General features: G+C 44.4%; 1 protein-coding gene across 1 annotated transcript in view; it reads right to left on the bottom strand.

Moving 5' to 3' along the window:
* The window catches only part of HSPH1 (heat shock protein family H (Hsp110) member 1), a 702,844-nt gene that overhangs the window by 657,303 nt on the left and 19,371 nt on the right, over positions 1-26,170 (bottom strand). The window contains exon 3 of the mRNA XM_085621665.1: positions 21,706-21,846. Within this exon, the coding sequence (XP_085477791.1) occupies positions 21,706-21,846 (141 nt within the window). The remainder of the gene's footprint in view (positions 1-21,705; positions 21,847-26,170) is intronic.

The following is a 26,170-nucleotide window of genomic DNA, read 5'->3' on the forward strand; positions in this document are numbered from 1 at the left end:
AAGATAAAAAATATGCATAGCTTCCCAAGACGAAAGATAAGATGAGAGAGAGTACCATCATATCAGGCAATTATCAGAACAATTGAACACATAAGCATGGATACACTTAAACAAAATCAAATGGGCAACGAAGAGCCTCGCTACGGAGCACCCAGAAATTTCGAGATGGAAATAGCTATTACTGGATGGGAATCTGATTTAAGAATGCGAAGGGCGACTTGTTGAGTACATACTCCTAAAAGCTTGCATACTGGTGTGTAACCAGGACCTCCAGGACACACAACAACCAACACCCAAGATTGAAAGGGGCCACATTGACTGGTGGACACCTACCAATGAACGACTTGAACTGTCTTCCCTCTCTCAGACAGGTCCACGAACTATAGCAGGAACCGAGTGGAGGACGGAAGAGGACGTAGGGAGCAGTGTCTCCTTTAACTGGCATTGTTCCTTCGGAGAAAACGCCCCCTCGGATGATGACGAGGAAGCAGAGCCAACCGGGGAACTAGGAGTCACCAGAAAAAGGGGCGGCGATCAGGGAGAGCCGGGAAACCCGGAAGAGACTGAGAGAGAAGCAAGCGTGAACCGAAGCAGACGAGAAGCAGAAGAGGTCGACCTACGGTCCCGAACCCGCAGACTGCAACCGGAGGAAGGAGAGCCAGGAGGCCAACAGTCCCGCGACTCGCCCAGCCACACCTCTGGAGAGGTGTGGCTCTCGCAGGTACGAAGCCGCGTAGCGGGTTGGGAGGCCGGCTTGGGGTGCAAAAGCAAAGCACTAGCCCCGTACCCTCGCCTGCCCGAGCACCTCACACCTAGCACTCCTTTGTTTGTAATCGCTCGCATCACGGACACGTTGGTGATACCCCCCTCCATCACTTCCTACCCTGGGAACCCTGAATAGCGCCGCTATACACAGTAGTGACCCTCTTTTCCTTTCGTTTACATTCCATGTGGGGATATCACGTCGGACTCCGCCAGTTCTAAGGAAGACGCTCCCAGACGCATGAGAGACACCCTGAGCAGGATATAAAACTAAAGACTGAAGCGGCAACCCTACGGACCAGGGAGAAGAGGACCCTCCTCTACCACAGCCTAACTGAATAAGGAGCCGGTTACTAGGCTCAGACCTTGCGCCATTTGTTTTGTTGGTTACGCAACCCGAATAAAGAAACAACGAAAGATACGTTCCCATACTCTTTATTGGCACTGTACGATCCCTGCAGCCTAGCCCGGTGACATTGTGCAAGCCAGGTACGTCGGGAGAACTATACCCTGGGCACACAAACAAAACAGGGGGAATACTCCCTTCTGGGAAATTGCAACTAGGGCAACAAGTGTCTACTCTGCTAACCCAACCAGAAGTTAATACTCTGAGAGGTAGAGTGACTATTTGAAACTGGAAATTTAATTTTTAATGCAATGGAACAGAAAGAAATCCCAGAACGACTCAAACCCACAAGTTAGCTTCCTATCAGTGAAGTCGCTAGCCAATTTAAAGGTTACTTCAACAATTAATGGATGTTGACTGGATTGTTTGTTTACATGGGATTTGCAGTTATTTCACTTTGCTTCATAGGTATTGTAGACTGCATTGTGTATGAAGGAATTTAAAACATGTTTACAAAGCCAACAGTTCTCGTGTTTTGGTTATGCAAAGGCATACCTATTGACTTTGAAAAATCTTTTCGCAGGTATTTTTTTTACATTGGTGAGGATAACAAAAATGTTGATATGGTCAAAAGGTCCCGGTTCTAACAGGCTACGGTTCTGGTTTTATCAATGGTTTTTGCTAATGGCATGCATTTGCACACATCAAGAAACATGCAAACGCATCGAAGGGGATTTCAAAATGTTTTTTCTATTAAAGAAAACCAAACCATTTTAAAGATGTTCGACGACACACACACGACCATGACTTATGCATGTGTGCTTCAAAACCCATGCGTTGTGATGCATGGAGATCTTTTTTAAGTTGTTGTTCTAAAAGGGCAGGTATCAATATTAGAACTGTAAATCAAAACGTTTTAACAAAGTGAAAAGGTGTACGTGATACACAAGAAATGAAGCTGCCAGGATCTTGTTTATTAAAAAAAATATATATAAATAATATATATTAACAGGGAGCAGGAAGAGGTGTGAAACAAGAACATATGGGGCGGGAAAGACACCAGAAAAAAAGCAGATCAAGAGAGCAGGTAAACACCTGCACTCTCGGGGAGTGCTCAATTCAGAATAAAGATTTCCTTAAAGTTTGTAGCGGTAGAATACACTGCTTACAATCAAAACACAATAAGACCAAAACACTTCTGGGCAGGTTTTGGGCAATAATAGTGAGAAAAGCCACCGAATCAAGTGCATACAACTGAGGTAGGCAATGAAGCTAAGCAAGGAGCTGACCCAAAGCCCACGCTAAATATTGGTTAAATACTGAACCAAATGGGTTTTGAGAACAAATAGCTAAAGCTACCCGTAGACAAGACCTAAAAATGGCTATTGATGCTGAACCGCCACAAATGGATGTGTGAGAGTCATAACTCAGCGGCCATATTGGTTTTGCTTCAATTTACAATTCCAAGGTGGGGGATACCCATCTTGGAACAGTAAATTAAAAACTCAAAAAATATAAAACAGTATGTCAAAGCCCATTTTTAGGTTGAGCCTCGACAGCGCTGTCTGCAAGACCTGTTGTATTGTATTCTATAGGTATTAATAATGTAAGTGGTTGTGATTGGCTGTTACCTGTGCCATTAAGAAATGCAGCCTTTCTATTGGTGCAGTTTTGCAAGGGTCCCTCCCTTGTGTGCTTGTGCCGATCTCACTTAGTGACCATGTGACCATGTTTGGCCATCACACTGAGTAGCGTGTGATGACTCCATCTTTATCTTTTCTTTCTGTTTACAGGGACATCTGGTAACAATTATCCCGATCACAGCGTGTGATGGCCCCTTCCTCTTGTTTTCAATCCTCGGCTACTTTTATGTGGTAGTGGCTCCAGACGGCTATTGGTTTCACAATCGCTTAACTGTAACTTGTTTTATTGTATAAGTGTTTTCCCTGGCTTAGCGCTGTGCTGGCTTCACGGACGCCACGGATCCTCCCCCTGCTCTCGCAGGCTCCTCTGCAGCGCGCTCCCTCTCCTTGGGCTGCAGCTGCCTGCCGTGTCTTATTTCACCAGCCCGTTCTCACTGAAGGAAGCACAGTTTGACGTGTGTACTGGCAGCCCCGCTTTTGCTGGAGTGCGGTTTTGGAGCAGGGTGACAATACCGCTTACGTCAGTGTGCAGAATCAGAGTAGGGAGGAGTAATATATTCGTATTACTTGTTGTATACTTTATTTTGTAATCCTAAATGTGAAACATATATTGCCTGAGTTGAAAATAGCACCCACTTGGGACAAGTGTCCGACCATTTTTTTTTAACCCGCACTGCTCGCCTTACTCTACCTTGACTGCATATAACATAACAAATTTATTTGAAAGCAGCACAGCTCAACGCGCTGTTTTTTTAATGTGTTTTTTCAGCCACTGAAATAATATCATGTTTTAATTTCACCACCGAAAATATTAGGTGTTTATTTCAGCAGCGCTGTCTTCCACATTAACAATAGGGGCCACGGCTCTCTCAACTTATTTGAAAATGAAAAAACGTGAACACATTGAGAGTCGCGATGTTCCCATTAAACAGGACATACCAAGGTACAGAATTTTCATTCACGTCCCCGATAGTGGTGTTGTGTGCATGCAATGGCTATTGTCCATATGCACTCGTACAGTGTGTGTGATGATAGTCACTGCAATGTTAGTCATCATGCATGGCTGCAGTCATTGTGCACTGCCACGTTCATTCAATTGTAATTAGTTTGCAGTGTAAAGGTGTGGAGTTCTAAAGTCCTAGCTCTACTGCACACGGATTGCAGCAATGCGGTGTCACTGAGCAGTGCAACAGCCAGTTTGTAGTGTTAAAGCCAATTACTAATGTCAAGCTGCTTCCTTTTGCCTAACGCTGCTCTTCTACTCCCTCTCCTTCCTTGTGCCTCACGCTGCTCTTCTCATCACTCTCCTTCCTTATGCATCACGCTGCTCTTCTCTCTCTCAGTTCTTGTGCCTCACACGCTCTTCTCCTCAAGCTCCTTCCTTTTGCCTCACGCTACTCTTCTCATCACTCTCCTTCCTTGGGCCTCACGCTGCTCTTCTCCTCAATCTCCTTTCTTGTGCCTCACGCTGATCTTCGCCTCCTCACTCTCCTTCCGTGTGCCTCACGCGGCTCTTATCCTCAGTCTGCTTCAGTGTGCCTCACGCTACTCTTCTCATCGCTCTCCTTCCTTATACCTCACGCTGCTCTTCTTATCACTCTCCTTCCTTGTGAGCCACCCTGCTCTTCTCACTCTCCTTCCTTGTGCCTCACCCTGCTCGTTGCCTCCTCACTCTGCTTCCTTGTGCCAGACGCTGCTCTTCACCTCCTCTCTCTCCTTCCTTGTGCCCGACGCTGCTCTTCACTTCCTCACTCTCCTTCCTTATGCTTCATCCTGCTCCACAAATAACAATTCCATTCCTACCAATATAATTCCACTGCACACCACATACATACACTCCATACCACATGGGTAAAACACATTACCATTTACACCGCCAAGAGATCAAAATCAAACAAAGGCGAGACCCAATGCATTTCTACTGCTTGTTTAAGGAAAGGTGCAGAAGCAAGCTGCAGCTGCAGCCCCGCAACAACAAAAAAATGAGATGGGGAAGTAACGGTGGGGCAGGCAGCATGATAGGGGAGCAAAAAATACCAGTGAGATCATTGGGGAATCAATGAAGAAGCTGGATGTTTTAGGGTTTGGCTTTAGGGGGTTCAACTCGTAAAAAGACAAACAGATGAGCTCTGAAGCAACACAAACTGTGAAGCAGGGCTGTGAGGGGGGAAGCAGCAGGAAAAAGAAAAAAGAACACGAACACACACATTCCCACCATGGCAAGCTGAAAGAAAACAGAACAAGCATTTGCTTATATGTATTTTGCTATGCAGCACATTAGCTTGGGTGCTAAAACATCTACTTTTGTGTAAGTTTACAAGTTAGCAATTCTGCACTATTCACAAAATCATGTACGGGAAGTATCTTTACCAGCGCGGTGTCTCCGCACATAAAAAGACCTATCTTTTTATGTGCTGAGACTTTGCAATCATAAAGATACTATTCATAAATCCCCCTGTGGGTAGCAAACAATCGGAAACTTACACAAACGTGAAAGTTTGCTTTTGTGAATTATTCTGTCATTTGGGATAAGGTTCAAAGTGGGAGGTATTAGTAACCCCTTGCTGAGCAGAACATGTCATGACCCAATCATGCGGGGGCGGGGAGGGAGCGCTGGTTTGAACATTTTGGTTTCCAGTCCGGCCCTGGGTACTTATGCTGTACTCCTTGATTCCTTGAAGACAAATGCATGACTGAAAAAAATATTTCTTGGCTTTTTTGCCTTTTTATGTGCCATGAAGACAGCAGTGACTGAGATTTTGCGAGGCACTAACTGACAACATTTACACACTGATTAACAATGCTCAGGGAATGTGGGACTTTCTCCAATGTATTCTAGGACTGGAGGCGGAGGTAGAATAGTTGATTAGCCTTCCGTACTATTTTAATCCATTTTCCTCATTGCGGTCCCTTCAAAATGAGGACTAGTATTAGTGTTAGGGCACCTGTGTAGTTCTTCACGCAGGACTTTGACAAGAGGGCAGAGTGTTATTAGGCGCCAGGCCCTTCTCTATCCAGGACCCACAGATGCCACCTAGCAATCATCGTGTGCGTCAGTGATGGACATTTGACCACTGCATTCCCTGCAGGGCTTGAATCCTGACTTCCGCAGAGGAGACATCTACACTTGCAACAATGCTGCACCTACAAAAACAGAAATCTACCACAATATGGAGAGCATAGGAAAAACCGTTACACGTGGACGGCACGGAAAAACTGAAGTGGCGTCAGTATGCCAACAAGGTCTTCTTATGGCTCAGATGATGTCACACGGAGTTGCGTGCAGAGCCGTAGTATTGTGACGTCCTCATCAACATGCAAGAGTTAGTGAGAAAAGTTTCTGTGGAATGCTAAGCATGGGGGATATTCAAAAGGTGAGGAATCCACCGGTAGATGTATTCATCAGAACTGTAGTTTCTAACGTTGTGTTACTCTTGCATGCATTTGGATATGCTTCTTCCTACCAGAGTGGGTAACAGTGAGGGTGTAGCAGGGATGTCATCATCTGGTGGTTTGCAGAGATTTTCCCAATGTGGCAGAAGGAGGTTGTCCTCTACCTTTGAGGACCTTCTTTGTCCGTACTGTGACCTTTGTTGATAATCATGTTGCTGCTGTTGCTACTATAGTTGGTCATGACCGTGTGCATTTCATCATCTGTATGGGAAGCAAACAGAAATGAACCTGAAAAAAAAACAATCTGGGCTTTTTTTTGCTGGGCCTCTGGTTTCCATCTTGTGAAAATTAGCAAACTCAACCATACCACTACAGTATCCATAAGATGTGGGAACTCCCATCTCAACTGACAAGCTTATGAACAGATTTAAGAAGCTCTATATTCAAAAGGAAGAAGATCTGCAAACTTGTTCCTAGCATTTGGAAATCTATATTTCACTGCTTCGACAATGACTTAAATAATTGCAAGATCCGTTCTCAGGAATGGGGGCAGGTGTGTCTTATTCTGATAGGTTACATTTCTTGATAAGCCTTTCCGTCCCTGAATTAGATGTGGAGGGATTTGTGAATATCTCCACATGTGAAGTCTTTATGAATGTTCAGGATGGTGCTCAGTGTTGTAATGTTTCAAGGACTGCAGACCAGGTCATTTAAGGTCTCTCAAATAAATGCTATGCTTAATTTTGAAGCTTCCCTTTTTAACATCTAATTAAGAAAAAAACGTTATCATCTACAGGTGAAATCCTAGTTGGCGACAATGCAGGGGATGGCCTGTCTTCATCTTTTAAATTGAAAGGGGAACTGACATCCATCATGGTTCTGTTAGTGGGGTACAAGATCTCCTTCTCTCAGTCCTCACCCTACATCTCTTCATTCTGCTGTCTTCCTTGCATTAGGAGCATGTGTGATGCTTTCTTGGTGAAGGAGTGTGAAATACTGCTCCCAGAATATGCAGCACTGCAGTTGGATGAGCGATTGCAGCAAGCACTGGTTGCAGAGCAAGCTGCAGAAATGTCACTGTAATTGATTTCAGTGATGGTTGAAGGAAAGTTTGGGGAATTATCTCTAGAACAGTATGTAGTAATACCTGGGGAGTGACTTAAGAAGATGAAAGAATTGGTCATGTGACAGAGCATATAAAGTAGACAGTCTCAGGAACTGGAGAGCATCTGGGATGCTTACTGTGTCCTCTCTCCTCTCTCCATTTTGGTACACCATGAGTCGAAGGAGTTAATTTACTCTTTATGGGAATGTTAGTTGGAGATTTCATGTGAGGATGTAGAATCTCTACAGCTAAATCTTTTTTGGTGGGACCAGCCAGAAATATTTCTTTGGCACCGATAGAGCAATTGAGTCTGATGACTATCTTAATGCCAAAAACCTTGATTTTGAGCAAGGTCTTGATATGGAAGGACGTGACATTTTTAATGTTTCCATATCATGAATCCTGATGTGTGTGTGAAGCCCGTCAATATCTTCTTGACATCGAATGCTGTTCCGCTGAATATCTCAAACAGCATGTTCGACTGATCTTCATGATCCTGAAGGCTTCATTGGTGAGCCTCTCAATTTTAAATTGCTTGACAGTTCGAATGATCTTCATGATCCTGAAGACCTTATTGGCGAGCCTCTCAATTTTAAATTGCTTGACAGCTACCATGACACTGGTGTCTTCAAGGCTGATCGTCTTGACCGCAAACCGGAGTGCTGTTTGGGACCAGATTTATAATTTTTACAATCTCTTATATTAAGGGTTATTTAGGAAGAACACAGAGTTTGATGAAAATGTTTTCATAAGCTTATCTATTGTGGGGCTCCATTTGCAGAATCAGATGGTAGTCTTGAGTGCTCTATGCCTCTAAGATGGATTTCCTTGCAGTCCTTAGAAGTCTTTTTCGACATCTTCAGAGATAAGGGTCACTACCTGACATCAAAGTCATCTTTTTTTTTTTACTTTACATGTGGCTTATATAGACAAGTCATGCCCATATAAATAATCATATATTTAAAACACTAAATGATAGCAAAATAATGTGAATCCAGGTACAAGTACAAGATACAAAGGTTATGGGTATCCTAATTTTTTCCTGACATATTTTGGGCACTTCAAAGAGTGCATGCAACAGGGTTGCACCCTTTATCCACTACTATTCGCCCTAGCGCTGGAGCCTCTGGCATCAAGGTTTCGAAGTGTGATGGGGGGGGGACAGTGGTATAGCAGTGGGGGATTCCACACATTTTATATATCCATATGCCAATGACGTTTTGATTTACTTGCGATGTCCCACAGAGGTGGTACTGCTGCTGCTGATACACTTGGAGGATTTTGGCGTGGTGGTGGCGTTGCGCATTAACAGACGCAAGTCACTGCTCTTCTCGTTTGGGGAGCGGAGAGACACTTCAAGGAGGGATCTAGTTCAGATGGGTCTTCGGTGGGAGACTGATACTTTCCGGTATCTCTACACATTTCAAGGAGGGATCTAGTTCAGATGGGTCTTCGGTGGGAGACTGATACTTTCCGGTATCTCTACATTATGGTGGGAGACTCGCTGGATGAATTGCAGCAACATAGTATGAAGCAGCTTGTGAGCGGTTTGAGGAAATCTAATACATTCTGGAACACATCTCCTCTTTCTATGGCAGGGAGAATCACAGTAGTGAAAATAGTGCTTTTCCCCAGGTGTCTTTAAATAATCCAAAACTAGCTCTATTCCCTGCCATGTAGCCTTTTCAAGACCATTGACAGTCTCCTGATCTCGCTGGTGTGGGTTAGGAAGAGGAGCATGGTGGTGTTGCCGCTTGTTAAGCAGGACCCTCTGGAGGGTGGAATGACACTCCCGGATCTGGAACTTTATTTTTACGCATCCAAATTTTAACATGCGTCACACTGGGCAGCCAAGACTATTGCAAGGCACCTTTGACACACGCTCCTTACTGGCATTGCTTATGCGTAGTTCAAGTACACCATATGACATGCCCTACCTGATCAGACAAGTGGCAGAAGTTTGGGAGCGAATGGTAGCCAGGTTATTGAAGAGGCCACCCTTTGAGAGACAACTTCTTATCTGGACACTGCTGCCCTGTGATGACATGTCAGTAGTGCGTGGAAGGGTGTTTGAGACATTAGGTGATCTCTACCTGGAAGAGACATTCCTCACATTTGCGGAGGCACAGGAAGCCTTTGCGGCGGGAGGAGGCCAATTCTTGCAATATGCCAAACTGGCAAGCACAGCGTAAGAAATCTGGATGGAATTCCTAAAAAAAAGCCCCAACCGAGGGAACCATGTACCATGTACTTTATGCTAAAGGCTGGGGCACCGTAACATATGGTGAAGCACCTCTATAGGGCTCTCAAGGTGGACAGGATCAGGACTGAACATGCAGCCCGCAGGGCGTGGGGAGAGGAACTGGAAGTTTACCTCACTGATTCAGAGTAGGGTGCGACCTGCAAACTGGTTAAACGGGTTTCCTACAATGCTAGATTTAAGCTGGTAAGTTTTAATTATGTGTATCATGCTTATTTAACTCCAGTTAAACTTAGTAGGGTATGGTGGCAGAAGTGTGGATTGTCCCAGATGTGGGGGAGAGAGAACTTAATTTCTGCATTTAGCAAGGGCAAGCCCTAAGGTGCATGCCTATTGGGTACAAGTGCTTACACAGCTGCAAGCAGTGACTGTGCTGCCGGGTGAAGAATCACTGCAGATGTGCCTGCTCGGTATAGTTAAACAACCTAGAGGGGGTAATATGCACTGGAGGTTCTAGTTAGCTTTAGTACTGGCTAAGAGACGGGTGGCCATAGGGTGGCCGAGTATAAGGCACCGTTCCTCTACTTTATGGTATACAAATGTTGTTGAGTGGGCACTGGGGGAGAAGGTACACATGAAGCCGACGAGATGATAAAGTGCAGGAGGACTTCGGAACTTGGGCTGCACTGTTGGAGGACATGGGGATGAGTGGAAGTAGTGAGAAGGGCACGCAATATCAAGGTACAGCGTAAACTGGCACACAGGAGCACTGGTTGGACACTGCTTGCGGGGGAAAAGATTTGGGGTCAGGATGAGTTGTAGGTGCTGGCGGGGAGCACAGGGGTATTCAGGGGCTTAGATGTATCCATGTTGGAGGACTATTGATGTACTATTTGAAACGCTGACTTTAGAGGGTATTGGAGAGGAGACTGAGGGGTGTTGATTCGGACTGGGTACTTTGATACTTGCAATTCTTTATTTATTTATTCATTTCATTTATAGAGCGCGCTGTCACCTGGCAGGCATCCTGGCGCTAGCAACTCAGAATAGAATATAGCGAAGAACAGAGATATATGCCCCAATGCTAGATCTTAGGAAACAGCCATGTTTTTAATCGCCTTCTAAAAAGAAGAAGGTCACTAACTTGTCTGAGCTCCAATGGGAGAGAATTCCAGAGTTTAGCAGCTGCAACCCCAAAGGATCTGCCGCCTGATCTGACCTTCCTAAATCTAGGTACCTTCACCAGACTCCCTAGTGAGGAAGAACAATAGTTACTTACCTGTAATCTGTGGTTCTCCAGTATTGGTGTCTTTCATAGATTCACATGCCTGAATCATTCCCCGTCGTCGGAGTGGGAGTCCCACGGTACATAAAAAAGCAATAATTATGCATATACCAAACGAAAAACCTTGGTAACCTGAACCAGGAAGTAAAGTAGCCTAAGCTACAAGGGAAAAAACTTCCACAGCTATGACTATCACTGTCATTATATACAGTCCAAACTGCAGCCAATCAGGCGACAGCACCCACCAGAATGTTCTCCTCAGAGGCTCAGGCTGTCAGATTTTCTCGCACAGGAGTGAAGTAATATACCATAGCCTAAAAAGCCTCTGAGGGGAGGTGGGCGGGTTGCATGTGAATCTATGAAAGACACCAATACTGGAGAACCACAGATTACAGGTAAGTAACTATTGTTCTTCTCCAGTATTTGGGGTGTCTTTCATAGATTCACATGCCTGAATCAGAGTAGATAGCAGTACATAACCTTTTGCTCATAAGACGCCACTTATATATATATACCATATACATTATGAAACAGTATAACCATACAGAAATACACATGTGTTTCAATTTATGCAAAACAATTTCACATCACAAAAAGCATCTTATAAAAGCATAGCGGAGGAGGGAGAACAGAGGCTCACCTTATTTGAAAAGATTACGTAGAACAGCTTGTCCCACTGAACCATCCGCATCACTTGCAGCTTCCAAACAGTAGTGTCTGGTAAACGTATGGCAGCTGGACCATGTTGCCGCTTTACAGATCTGGTGAAGAGGCACACCGGCGAAAAGAGCTGTAGATGACGAGATTGCTCTCGTAGAGTGTGCTCTTGGGGTCGCTTGTAGTGGTCTTCCAGCTTGATCATGGCATAAACAAATTGCAGCTGAGATCCAACGAGCTATGGTTGGCTTTGATACTGAATGGCCTTGACGTGGTCTGCCATAAGCTACCAAGAGCTGGTCCGATTTGCGCAGCGGTGCTGTACGTTGTAAGTAAAACTTCAGACATCTCTTGATGTCTAGGGAATGCAAGGCCCTTTCTGCAGCTGTTTGCGGATTTGGAAAGAAAGTTTTCAAAACTATGGGTAAGATGGAAATCCGTCGGGACCTTTGGCATAAATTTTGGATTAGTGCGCAGCACCACAGAATCAGATGTGAATTGCAGAAAGGGTGGATGAATAGTGAACGCTTGAAGGTCACTAACCCTTCTTGTAGAAGTTAGAGCCAATAATAAAGAAACCTTCCAAGAAAGGAACTTTAGATCCGCCTTGTGGATGGGCTCGAAAGGATGCCTCATTAGTTGTGAAAGCAATATATTAAGGTGCCAAGAAGGAGGCGGACGCCGAATAGGCGGAAACATCCTAAATAGCCCCTTAAAAAATTGTTGGATGACTCTGTTGGAATAGAGAGAGTTAGTACCATCCTGTCGGAATCTTGAAATTGCAGCCAAGAACACCTTCAGAGTAGAGTGGGAAAGACCAGACCTCGCCAATTGTAGAAAGAAAGGCAGAAGTTGTTCCGGCTTTGCGTGGATCGGATGGAGATTAACGGATTGACACCACATGCAAAACCTCTTCCACTTTAGTTTGTAGGTCTTAACAGTTGCTGGTGCTCGAGCATTGGCCAAAACCTCTTGGCAGTCTGGAGGGATATCTAGGTGTGCAAATTCAAGCTGTTGAGGAGCCATGCCGCTAATCTCAGCGATGCTGGGTCCGGATGACAAATTTGACCGTTCTGAAGGGTCAGAAGATGTGGAATTGGTCGAAATTGTATGGGCTCGGCCTCCGAGAGGAGGAGAAGTTCTGTGAACCAGTACTGGCGGGGCCACCTGGGAGCAATTAAGATCATGCGGCAAGGCTGTTGTTTGATCTTGCGCAGAACTCTTGGAACCAACGGGATCGGTGGAAAGGCGTAAGCATATATTTGCGACCAATTCATCGAAAAGGCATTCCCCAGCGAGTCCTTGTGGGGAGCCCAGCTTGCGAAGAATGGGCATTTGCGGTTCTGGCTGGTCGCAAAGAGGTCTATATCGGGATGCCCCCATTCGTGAAACACTTCGTCTAGGAATGGTTGGTGTAACTCCCATTCGTGATTCGACGTTGTGGTCCTGCTGAGGGAATCCGCCAGAACATTCGTGATTCCCGGGATGTGAATGGCTTTGAGGTTGATTTTGTGGCGGATCGCCCAATCCCAAATCTCTTGCGCTTGCTGGGATAGGAGGGCTGACCTCGTCCCGCCTTGTTTGTTCACGTAATGCATACTTGTAGTGTTGTCTGTTCTTACAAGTATGCATGCTCCTCGGATGATGGTCTGGAAGGATTTTAGAGCCAGGAATATGGCTCGCAGTTCTAGCAGGTTGATATGCCACTTTCTTTGTTCTAGAGTCCACCTGCCATTGATTGTCATTCCTTGAAGGTGCGCTCCCCAACCCTCGAAGGATGCGTCTGTGGTGACTGAACTCCGGCATTTCGACCAGAAATGGGCAACCCTCTTTCAAGTGGTCCATCTGACTCCACCATTGAAAGGTCTCTCGCATTCGTGGGGTGATGTGAATGAGATCCTCGAATGACCCTGTGATCTGAAGCCATTGCAGATTGAGTTCCTCCTGCAACGGTCTCATTCTTTACCGACAGTTGGGAATGAGATGAATGCAAGACGAAATCATCCCTAGGAAGGATTTGTATACACGGACTGAAACGCACTCTTTTGATTTTAGAGAGCGCGCAAGATTGCATATTTTGGTTTGCCTTTCTTTTGATACGAAGGCTTTGACCAGATCCGTGTTCAACGTCGCTCCTAGAAACGTTCTTCTTTGCGAAGGAATTAGATGTGATTTCTCCAGATTTGTTGATAGACCCAGGGATTGGAAGAGTAAAAGGCATTTCTGAACATGCTCGGATGCTACCTTGGCGGAACTCGCCTTGATAAGACAGTCGTCCAGGTACGGGAATATCTGAACTCCCTGCAGACGGAGATGCGCAGTCACTGGCGCTATGACCTTTGTGAAGACTCTGGGTGCAGAACGGAGTCCAAATGGGAGGACTTTGAATTGGAAATCCCTGCCAGCTACTCTGAACCGTAGATATTTTCTGTGTCTTGGTAGGATTGGTACGTGAAAATAGGCGTCCTGCAGGTCGAGGGTGGCCATGTAATCTCCCATCGAAAGCAACTGCAGAATTTCTTGGAGCGTCAACATCCGGAACGACATTTTCTTTAGGAATTGGTTGAGGGCGCGAAGGTCGAGAATTGGACGCCACTCTCCTGATTTTTTCCGGATGAGGAAAAATCTTGAGTAAAAGCCCGTTCCCTTTTGTAAGAGAGGGGCTTTTTCTATTGCTCCTTTTTGAATCATCAAATTTATTTGGGAAAAAAGCTCCTTGAGATGAGCAGGGGGTGGACCTTTGGGAGGAGAATTTGGCGGAATTTTTGTGAATTCCAGAGCATGTCCTCTGGATATTATATCTAATACCCACTTGTCTGAGGTAATCTTGGACCAATTTGAATAAAAGTGGGATATTTGACCTCCGATTCTTGTACGTGGGAACGGTAGAGATGGTGGCAGGTGGCTGAACTCATTGCTTCTTACCGGACTCTCGTCCGCGAAAGGACTGCTTCTTACGCGACTGCGAATATTGTTGATTTCGCTGTCCGTAATACTGCTGGCGATAATTCTGAGATCTTTGGTTATACTGAGAGGTTTGAAAGGAACGCTGCTGGTTATTACCTCCCCTGCTAGAGAAGGATCCACGTCCTCTGGCTCAGCGGAAGGTAGATTTTCGGAATTGCAAACTACCCAGGGACCTTGCCGTCTCCGTATCCTTCTTTATTGCCTGTAGCGCTTCATCTACATGTGCATCGAACAAGGATTCGCCATCAAATGGCATGTCTATAATTTTAGACTGCACCTCCTGGCGAAACGATGTGGACTTCAGCCAGCCCTGCCTTCTCAGCACTGCGGCTCCTGCCAGCTGCCTGAAACCAGTTGATGCCACATCCACTGCTGCGTCGATGATTTCCGCAGACGCATACTCTCCTTCCTGCAGGATCTTTATAGTCTCGGATTTTGAAGGCTCCGGTAACATGTCGAGGAAAGGAGAGATGTCGGACCACATCTGGCGGTCGTATCGCCCTAAAATCGCCAGGGAGTTTGCAGCCCGAACTGTGGTGGCTGCCATCGTAGACACTTTCTTTCCTATTGCGTCCAACCTTCTACCATCTCTATCAGGTGGAGCTGATATGGGTGTTGAGGGATTTCTAGCCCGTCTCTGAGCTGCTTGTGCTATAACCGAGTCTGCCTTAGGTTGACCAATCAGGCATGCTGGTGAATTACTTGGGGCTCTATATTTCTTGTCCAGCCTTGGTAACACTGCTGGAAGAGAATTAGGGGTAGCCATCAGTCTCAATCCCTCTTTCCAAATAAAGTCAATGATTGGGATTGCCCGAACCTGCTTCCTTGGTTGGTCCTTGAAGTCATATAGGAGGCAGTCATCTTCCCTTGTTTCCATGGGAATCAGGAATCTCTTGGTCGCTCTTTCCATCAGTGAATGGAAATTCCCAATGTCCACCGGGGGAGAGTCCACCGGAGCTGGAGCACTTGGAGAAGGAGTTTGTACTTGGTAATTATCCCACTCCGACATGATAGATTGATCATCTACCTCTCCTTCCTCCCTTTCATCGTCTGAAACCTGTAATTGCCGAGATGGCAACGGAGAAGGTGGTCTTGGTGACTGGAGCGACGACAACTGTACTCGTGGTCTGGGCGTAGCCGGAAGAGATTCCGCCATTTCCGAAGGAGGAAAACGTCTATAGTAATCTTGCAACATATACTGCAGATTATCAAATAGTTCCAACGGCATTTGACCAGACGGCACTGGTGCAGGTGGTGTTGGCTGTGGTTCCATATTAGGATGTTCGTATTGTTCATCCTCATCATCCTCATCATCCTCATCTTGATATTTGATGAGAAGCTCCGATGGACTCCTTGCAGTCCGAAATCTCTCATCTTCTTCAGAGTCGTTATCCTCCGATTGTAAAAGTTGCGCCGGTAATTTTAGAGGCGATATAGCCTCTAAAGACGATCCTCTACGCTGTAGAAGCGTAGATGCTGGTGACCTTTGATCAGACACGACAGACGACGGAGTCGCAGTCCATACCTGCATATCCATGCAGGTAGATAGTGAAGGTGGTAACACTCGTGTCGACGGAACCAATCCTGACGTTACAGCCATTTTCGATGACGAGGCTGTTTTCGTCGACGAGATGGCATCCGTCGACGATGGGACAATCTTCGCCGACGACGAGGCAACCTTCGTCGACGATGGTGCCATCGACGAGGTCGTCTTCGACGACGAGGGCGTCGACGCGTCCATCTTCGTCGACGGGGTTTTCTTCGTCGACGAGGTATTCTTCGTCGACGATGCAACTGTCGACGGTGCCACAATCTTCGTCGACGGAGTAGACGTCGACGAAGTAGTCGGCGGAGCCAGCTTCTTGATTCTTACCGTCGACGGAACGGAGACGAGAGATGACACTTCCCTCGTCGACGAGATGGGTTTTACACTCACCGAAACCAGCGTCGACGGCGATGAAGCTGATAACATTATCATTGTAGGTCTCGGCGACGAGAATGTAATCGTCGACGTTGAAATCGCGTCGACTATAATAACTGTCGACGCCACTGCCGTCGACGGCGCCGTCGACGACGGCAATCTCACCTGAGGTGATTTCTTGTCAGGAAAACTCTTAGCTGGCTGGGTTTTTCCTGTTTTCCCAGGGGGCATAGAGGGCTTGGATCCTGAAGGTGGAGATGTCTTCTTAGATGAAGACGAAGACTGCCCCGAGCCCTTAACAGACTGGGCTCTCCTCGACACCTTTGCCCCAGTAGAAGAAGATTCTTCCTCAGCCACCCTTTTTCTGGACGAGATAGAGGATCCAGAGGCAGTTTCTATCTCTGATAAAGGAGCATCTTTATCCTTAAGCTTCTGTAGCCACAGAAGAAAGCGTCCCTCCCTATCTCTTAAGGTCTTCTGAGAGAAGGTACGGCAAATCTTGCACTCCTTCACCTCATGATCAGGATAGAGGCAATAGATGCATTTTTTGTGAGGGTCTTCAGAAAAAAGCCTAAGCTTTCCGCAGGACTCACAAGATCTGAAGAGTGATTTCTTTGTAGTTGACATCCTAGAAGTTGTAGAAACAGCAGAAACTTGAAGAACTGAGCAGAGCTCAGGGAGACTCCCTTCACACGACGTGCGGTAGAAAATCTGACAGCCTGAGCCTCTGAGGAGAACATTCTGGTGGGTGCTGTCGCCTGATTGGCTGCAGTTTGGACTGTATATAATGACAGTGATAGTCATAGCTGTGGAAGTTTTTTCCCTTGTAGCTTAGGCTACTTTACTTCCTGGTTCAGGTTACCAAGGTTTTTCGTTTGGTATATGCATAATTATTGCTTTTTTATGTACCGTGGGACTCCCACTCCGACGACGGGGAATGATTCAGGCATGTGAATCTATGAAAGACACCCCAAATACTGGAGAAGTAAGAGTTCTCATACCACCCAAACTTTCTTTGCAACGAAACAGGCCCCAGCCCATGCAGGGCTTTAAACACCAAGCAAAGAGACTTGAACTGAACTCTCTGTCTCAATGGGAGCCAGTGCAGCTCCGCCAAGGCCGAGGAGGAACAGGACCTTCTGGACCTGGCAATTGGTGATGATGTGGACACGGATCAATTGTAATGATGACTATAATCTCGATTTCTTATATATAGGAATGGTTATGCTGTAATTGTATTATTCAAACTTGATATTGTCTGTAGCCCTGGAAACGGAAGTTACAGAGAAAAGAGTAAAAAAAAAAAATAAAAAAATAAAATAAACGGAACACATATCAAACTGGTACTGTTTTAATACACAATCTGACTAAAATTGAATTCAAACAGATGTCCGAGCAAAGTCTTCTGTTTAAGGATCCGCATCGTGGAGGGCAAAAAGATGAGGAGTCCGACTGCCCTTGGCTGTGCCTTGTTGGACGGCTAGGTCAGCCTGCTACTTTTACTTACAGTTTTCTTATGTCTTTAGCCCGAAAGCTCTGCAAGCCCATGTAGCCATTTGTTTTACATATTCCTAATTTAAAGAACATTTGTTTTGTTTATGAGCTCTTTAAGAGACTCTACACCACTTTTAGAAGCAAGTGGCATTTCCCTTTTAAAACATTTTAATGTTATGGAGAAAATAACATGCCCGATGGGTAGGCACAATTAAGTTTATGCAGTTAATAAAACGGTTTCTAAAGCAGAGATTCCTCTTGTAGAGGAAGATATTCAGTGTTCATGAATATCAGCAAAGGTCCAATGAGTGAGAGGCACTTTTCCTTTCTTTTGTTATCTACGATGTAAAGAATCACCTGTTTGCCTGTGCATTGAGTTCTGTCAAAAATGCACCTTCAATAGGAGAAGAAATAATTTCAAACCTAAGCAAATGATTTCTACCCATATTACATTAGGCTAAGTCATTTAAAAAAACCTGTCCAGACACTAGAGAGATCAATATACCTTAACTTACTAAAGGCTACTACAGAATACAGGGGCCAAAGTGAGCATCAGATGAATCATTCCCATCTCCTCAAGATACTTTAGATTAGTTGACTGGCGCTTTCCGAAGTGCCCTTGTCTAAAAATAATGCTCCATCACCAGGGGCCAGACGTACAACCCTTACATTTTATTACATTAGGCTAAGTCATTTAAAAAAACCTGTCCAGACACTAGAGAGATCAATATACCTTAACTTACTAAAGGCTACTACAGAATACAGGGGCCAAAGTGAGCATCAGATGAATCATTCCCATCTCCTCAAGATACTTTAGATTAGTTGACTGGCGCTTTCCGAAGTGCCCTTGTCTAAAAATAATGCTCCATTACCAGGGGCCAGACGTACAACCCTTACATTTTGCGACTCGCAAATTGCATCACTTTGCGATTTGCAAAATGTAATGAACAATAGTATCACAGGCACTCTTACCGATTCCCAATGGGGGTCGCAAATTGCCTGCCTCATCAATATTCATGAGGCAAGCGCAATTTGCGACCCCATTGGCAATGGCTAGCACTCCCAGCAGACCACCATGCCTGGGAGTGCTTTTTAAATGAAGCAGTCTTTCTTTTCTTAAATGCAGCCCGTTTCCCTTTAAGGAAAAACGGGATGAATTCAAAAAGAAAAATTTAACTTTTCAGTTTCATTTTTTAAGGGTAGGCAGTGGTCCCTGGGACCAATGCCTGCTCTTAAAAAATATTTTCTCACACACTCACAAAGGGGGACCCCTTCCCGTTTGTGAGTGGTTTACCACCTACTTGAAGTAGGTGGTAAACTGATAGTGTTTTGCGGCCGCAAATGCAGTCGAAAAACAATATTACATGGCAGTGAGTCTCGCTATTAGGAAGGGACCCCCCCTTCCCAATGGCGAGAGTCGCAAACGCTATGGCTCGCAAAATAGCATTTGTACATGCCATTATCTTTTTTTGCAGTTGCAAACGGGCCAAACTCCCATTTGCCAGCGCAAAAAAGGGTCGTACATCTGGCCACAGGTTTCTAAAATATTAAGGTTTCCTGCAATTTATAGATTTCTTATCTATACATAAATTAATGAAATTATGTTGCTATGGGTTTGCTTTTTTTATGGTATAACTTCCTTAGGCTATTTACTCACCACCATACTGTGATACGCAGTGTTGTATGAAAATAGCTTATAATATTCCCATAGCTAATCATATCTAATTTGGGAATCATTATTATTGTATTCTCATTGTCCATTACCAGTACTTTAATTTTGTAGTGTGTTGGACTTGGCCCTTTTTGCAGGGTCATCCCAGAACTGTTTGCCTTCCTCCTGTATTTCTTCTGACCTTTTGTCGTTGGTTTTATAACTCTGGGCACTTTACCACTGCTGATCAGTGCTAAAGTGTGTATGCTCTCCCTGTAAATTGTTGTTATGGATTGGTGTTTCCATGATTGGCTGATTTGATTTACTTGTCAGACCCTAGTATACTGCACTGTGTGTGCCCAGGGCCTGTAAATCAAAATCAAATGCTGCTAGTGGGCTTGCAGCACTGATTGTGCCACCCACAGAAGCAGCCTGTAAAATGTAACTCTGGCTTGCCATTGCAGATTGTGTGCAGTCTGGGACCGCCATGTCGACTTGGCAAGTGCACACATTTGCCAGTCCCTAAACCTTCCCTTTTCTACATATTAGTCACATCTAAGGTAGGCCCAAGGTACCCATGTGGGCAGGGTGCATTGTATGTGAAAGGTAGGATATGCCCTGATGTGTGTGGCATCTCCTTATAGTGAAAAACTGCCAATTTCGTTTTCACTATTGCAAGGCTACCTGTTCCCTTAGGACAGAATGGGGAGTTTGTTTATAACGTCTTATAAACATAACTGGCCCTGGGAACAACATAGAAAAATAAAGTTTAGTATGCCTGAACTCAGAATGATAAAGTGCATCTTTTAGTGAGGGTGATTTTTACATTCGGTGTTTGAAAATACCACTTTTAGAAAATAGGTATTTTCTTGCCTAACCATCCAGTGTGCCTCTGCTAGGTTTGTGTATTGAATGTCTGGCTTTTGGATGACAGGGGCTGGAGAGGGGCAGTGGCTCCAGACGTCTGATGAATCATGGCTGGGCTGTATAGGCCTGGTCTGCATTTGGAATGGTGGGAGGAGTAGCACCTGCACCTGAATAGGGCTGTGCCTGCCTTCCACAATGACGGTTCCGCCCCCCTGTGGAGTGTCTGGAGCCAGGGCGCACATTGACAATGGAGGTTGTTGTGCACTTGCAAAGTGCCCCAGAGAACTGGTTTTGCCTGGGTACAGACACTCTCTGCCTTCAGAGAACAAAGGATTTTTGGGTATAAAAAGAGTGGCCCAGACCTCAGACTTTTAGATCACTTCTGGGAAATCAAGAAGAACCTTTGCCAAGGAGCTTGCCTCCTGTTTTGAAGTCTCAGGGACACAAAGACTTCACCACCAGATCCCCTAAATTTCCTTGCTGGGAATTCCAACCTCCACAGGAGGTGCCTGCTGCTGTTTAGGATCTCTAGAGACTGTTTGTCGCTGGGAGCTGGTAAATCGCCGCCACACCGAAGAAGCGTGTCGCATCTGCACCTGTTTTCCAATGCATCGCCAAAGAAACCGTCGCAGCGCCTGCCGCGGCTTGAGAAATCGCCGCATGACACATCAGGTGCAACGATCTCCAAAGTTCGAGATCTCCGCACCGATCCCGACGCAAGCCTGCTGTGCGACTTCACACAACCACGCATCGTACTGGATCGACGCATCACATTGAGGCGCAAAGACTGTCGCATCGTTGGGGGCCGCAGTAAGAAACAGACGCATCAACTCCCCATGAAATAAGAAAACAACGCATCACCTCCTCTCCGGTAAGGAATTGACACATCAACTTCCCTGCGCTGCAGTAAGGAACCGACGCATCACCTCACCCGGAGCAAGGAATTGACACATCACCTTCCCTCCAGCTATTTTTGTTTGTTTTGCATGACGCATCTAAGGTACTTTTGAGAAAAGTGTAGCATTTACAACTTGCATTGAACTGAACTATTTCTACCATTTGAAAGCCTTATTTTTAATACTGTATTGTGGATTTTTGTTGTTTGGTCTTGTTTTGGTTAAGATAAAGATTACTTATTTTTCTAAACTGGTGTGGTGTCTATTTGTAGTGTTTTCACTGTATTACAGTATGTGTTCACAAATGCTTTACACACTGCCTCTGAGATAAGCCTGTCTGCTCGTGCCAAGCTACCAAGGGGGTGAGCAGGGGTTAGTTTAGGAGTGTATCCCCCTTTCCCTGACTAGATGCAAGGGTCCCTATTTGGACAAAAGTACCCACCTCTGCCAACTAGAGACCCCCATTTCTAACATAGTGCAATACACAGCTGTAGCAGAAGTATGTACTCAAGCCTCACCTTGACTCCAATGCCTCCATTTTTCATTGGAACCAAAACATAACTCAAACTGTCCCTCTCCAGTTGAACAAAAGGGTCACTGAATGAACGCCCATGGAATCTCTTGAAGTTATACACTGTGTTGTTGGCATGAGTTATTTGCTGCAGAAAAGAAGAAAATGTCGCATAATTAGAACGTACATTTTTATAGCACAACTCAATATTTTAAATTAGTCCACAAATTAAAATCCTTGCAGGCAACTACAGTGCTACTAGTCCATAGTCTTTCTTCACTTCCATCACTATTGCACCATTTTTTAATTTGTGGAAGGACACAAAACAGATCAACAGATTTTTAGTGTGTACAATCAGGAAAGGTCAATGCTTCCACTCATCATTCCAAGGCGAAATCTTTGAATACGGACAATTTCTCACTACAAACGTACTGTTCTCTGCAATACTGGGAGTTCATGGTGGTAAACCAGCAGATCAGAAGTTTGCTAACCTCAGAAATAGCGCTTTAGGCGGTATGCCACTTTTGACCATTAGCACCTGTGGTATTGAGAGACTGCAAAGGCTTTGGCAGATTTAATGTCTCTATTGTTGTGGTCTCACCGCCTGAACTATTTTATCGTCTCACAACCTTTTAAAAGAATAGACAGAAATTTTTCAGAAGACATAAATGCGACCTCTGTCACTTTATACACAGCAAATGTGCTCTGTTGACAACAAAATTTAAAGGGCTCTTTATTGCTCATTCTCCTTCTGAAATCCAGCATGGTCACATAAATGCACGATGAACTCTACTGCCAGAAAGAAGTAGAATTAGTCATGAAGAAAGTTCATTTACAGCCGTGACCTGCACCGAGAGGTGCGTTGTCAAAAGTGGGTTGACAAAAGTGTAGCAACAAGGCATGTAGGAAACCATTCCAAAAAAACAGAGTAACTTTATTATGTTATGAGCCCAAATGTACCCCAGTATAGGCCTATGTAGCTGCACAACCTTTTACCTATATTTGTCCTACCTTGGTCTACCATAACGGCGCGGACGCTGACCTGTTACATAGTTAGGTACAGAATAAATGTTGCATGGCTTTCTTAGAAAACCAGCCTAATATATTATGCATGAGAATTTCTTAGTGTCACAGCAAGATTTCCATCCTCTGTAGAAAAGTCACCGCTATTTTCATCCTTGGATGACAGGCCCATAGTACCATGACACATCTAGGTCGAACACCAGAGGGTACCTTTCGGGTATAGAAGTACCCATGGTAGAATTCTACCTTTTATTTATTCTGTTGGTGCTTTTAATCGTATGTATTTGTTTCTGTCTAATGGTTGATGCAGCACACGTATTTTATACTAGAATCACGCTGGTTCAATAAATAGTTCTTGAAAACATCCCCATTGTTTATTCTATGTATTTCTCTGAGACCGAGTGAGCAAGAGTGACTGAACGAAAAGTAGTACAGTTTCCACGATGCCTGAGGGGTCAGGTTTGTCATGTTCGATAGTTACCATAAACTATTCACTCCTTGGTAAGGTTGGGGGGGCCTATAGTGGGACTGTGAGCTAGCTGGTCTACAGGCTAACATATCCTTTGGGGGTGTCTGGAATCAGTCTAGACACCAATCCCTTAGTTTATGTTGTCTAAAACACACAGATCCTATATAGATTTATAGGAACTAAATGACAATTACAACCCATCGAATTCACTGCTCCATGAGCAAGCATACAAGGGAAAAAACAAATATAAGCCCTCTCAAGGAGTGTCCGACGAAAACAAGCATTGGCAAAGCTAATAGGTTTCGTCTATGAAAAAACTATTGGCTTTGTCAATGTTTTTTTACATGTTGCACAGCAGCTGAGCTTCTGTGCAACATGACTTAAATTTTAAAAAACGCTATGACGCAGTCAATGCTGTCCGTGTCATAGTGTTTGTTTTTTACTTTAAGCAATGTAAAAAAACATTGACAAAGCCAATAAATTTTGCATTGGTGAAACCTATTGGCTTTTAATATTATTCATGAAAGTCATTATGTACTGGTTCATATAGATGGAGTTTGATTAAATTAACATTGTTAAAAAAGGGCATCTAGGAGCAACCATCAACCATTTGCATCCTGTGATATTTCTTCAATGTTTATGGATTTGTAATATACGATTACCACACCACCATTGTAATTACTAGCTGATAAATAAAAAACAAATCTTACTCACTGCTTCTTTATTTTAAGATATTCAATGGCATTACAGTAAGACTCTTGCAGAAGTTCTGCTAAAGTATTTTAGTTTCGATAATTGTATCAAACTTTTTGTATCATGATACCCCTGGCATATCAAGATAATACATGAAATGTAGTATCAATGAAAGAATGCATACAAATATATTAGGGCAGCACGCAACACTGTACATAAAAAAGAAAGAATAGCCAAAATATATCCTTATTGGACACAGTAAAGAGAGTACAGATACGTGCCTAAGTAAGAATTGAAAAGACAACTAGAAATTAGAGCTCTTGAGAGGGGAAAAAAATAATCTAAATAGTAAGTTAGGGTATGTGAGATGAGATCTCGTTCTATCCATAGTGAATACGTGCGGTCATCATTGGAAGCAACAAATACAACAGATCTATGGAATAAGAGCCTGCATTTACCAGCCCTCCACCAAGTAATAAATGAAGCAACTAAAATGCACTCACTTTTAGATGATAAAAATAAACTAACCAGCCGCTCGAACGCTTGGATGGTACTACAATCTTTTAACATCCTGAAACCGGCCCCATACCAAAGTATAATGTTCTAGGTCCACATAAAGAAAAAGCTGATGGCCACTCTTTTTGGCACTCTGTCATCCTAGGCTGACCAACCATCCTGGAAATACAATGACCCAAAGACATGTTGATTATGTGGTGCTGCAAAGGAGGCTATTTACGGCAAGGGCATCAAATCTTGCAGGATGGCTATAATAATAGGACTTGATCCATCCGATCATCAGATCAAATGCAAAATGATGAAAAATGTGACATTATATGAAACAACTATCCTATCGGAACGTTCTTGACCTACCGGTTCATTGAACATAGCCAGTATACACTCAAATGTTTACATATGATGATTTCACTTGAAAACCTTATGGAGCAAGGTAGCACTCAGGAACTTTCTTATGACTATCTGCTAATAAGTCTAGGTGATTATATAGGTTTTAACAGTACTGCAGCACTTAGATGATAACATCTGGGGGGTCTGACTTTTAAGGATAGCATGACTGCTTGGAATATTTTTTTTATCTAGTTTCAGTGCTAAACGCACAATGGCACTTTATTATTGAGAATTATGGCAGTTCAAGTTAATCAAATATTTAAAACGTTTCAGTCTCCGGTAGGTAGTATACACTTAATGTTCACATTTGATGATTTTCTCTTAGAAAAAGTAATGTGCAAGACAGCACAACGGCCCTTTATCATGATCATCAACCAATAAGTCTAAGTGACTGTATAGGTTTTAACAGTACTGCAGCTGGGGGACAAAGAAGGCCTAAAAATAATAATAAAGCCAGCGAATAGAACACAGGCGAATGTGATTTTCATAACACAAGCCATTGGTAAGCAATAGGCCTAATGCATTCGTAGGTAAGACTCCAGCATGTGTCAATATGTCTTGGCAACCAGACAGCTGCCCTTTCTGGTAGGCTCTGACCTATAAATGGCCAGAGAGCAAGGAAGAACTGAGTCTAAAAGTGCACGGAAGAGAAGTACAGTAAAGGTCCAGAGAAAGGGGGTAAGGAGAAGCACCAGAATCATAAAAGCTAAGAGGCGGACGAGAGTATTAAATCAACAATCAGAGGCAGAGGGGGAGAGGAATTTGAGTGAACATAAAAGACTAGAAGCCAGAGACAGAAGGAGGGAGATCAAAGGCCCAGATGCAAAGTCCTGCAGAGTGAGTGCGAGCAGGGAAGTCAAGGGCCTGTGGGCAAGGGACGGAGGGCGAATGTCCAGAGGGCAAGAGGGGAAATTGAGACCCAGATGCAGCGCAAGGGCACTGGGGGTAGAGGAGAAAACAAAATAAGGGATAATGGGAACAGTAAAAGCCCATACATTAGGATAGGGGAGTAAAGTTTGGGGGGACAGGAGAGTAAGGTCCCAGAGGTGAATACGGAGAGCAAAAACAAATGGTAGGAGGAATAGAGCCAAGGCCGAAGCCAAGCAGTATTTGGGCCCATCAACCACAGCTACTAAACTGCTGTTTAAGAAAAATAAAAGGTACGTTTACCAGTGTCTTACGTCATTATTGGTATGTTCTTCAGGTGTCCAGCTTTTTTATTCCACTTGCAAATAGGGGTATGCTTAAATTATAGAAATGTCCAATACGATGGTATGCAAGAGCAATAAACCTCAAGAGTCTTGTCCACGATTCATAGCCTTTACTTCCAAATGCCTCCCATCGCTACCTGTTTGATGCACTGTACGTCCATTGATCGAGCAGG

This window comes from Triturus cristatus, chromosome 8 (assembly GCF_964204655.1).
Source record: "Triturus cristatus chromosome 8, aTriCri1.1, whole genome shotgun sequence".
Classification (NCBI taxonomy): Eukaryota; Metazoa; Chordata; class Amphibia; order Caudata; family Salamandridae; genus Triturus; species Triturus cristatus.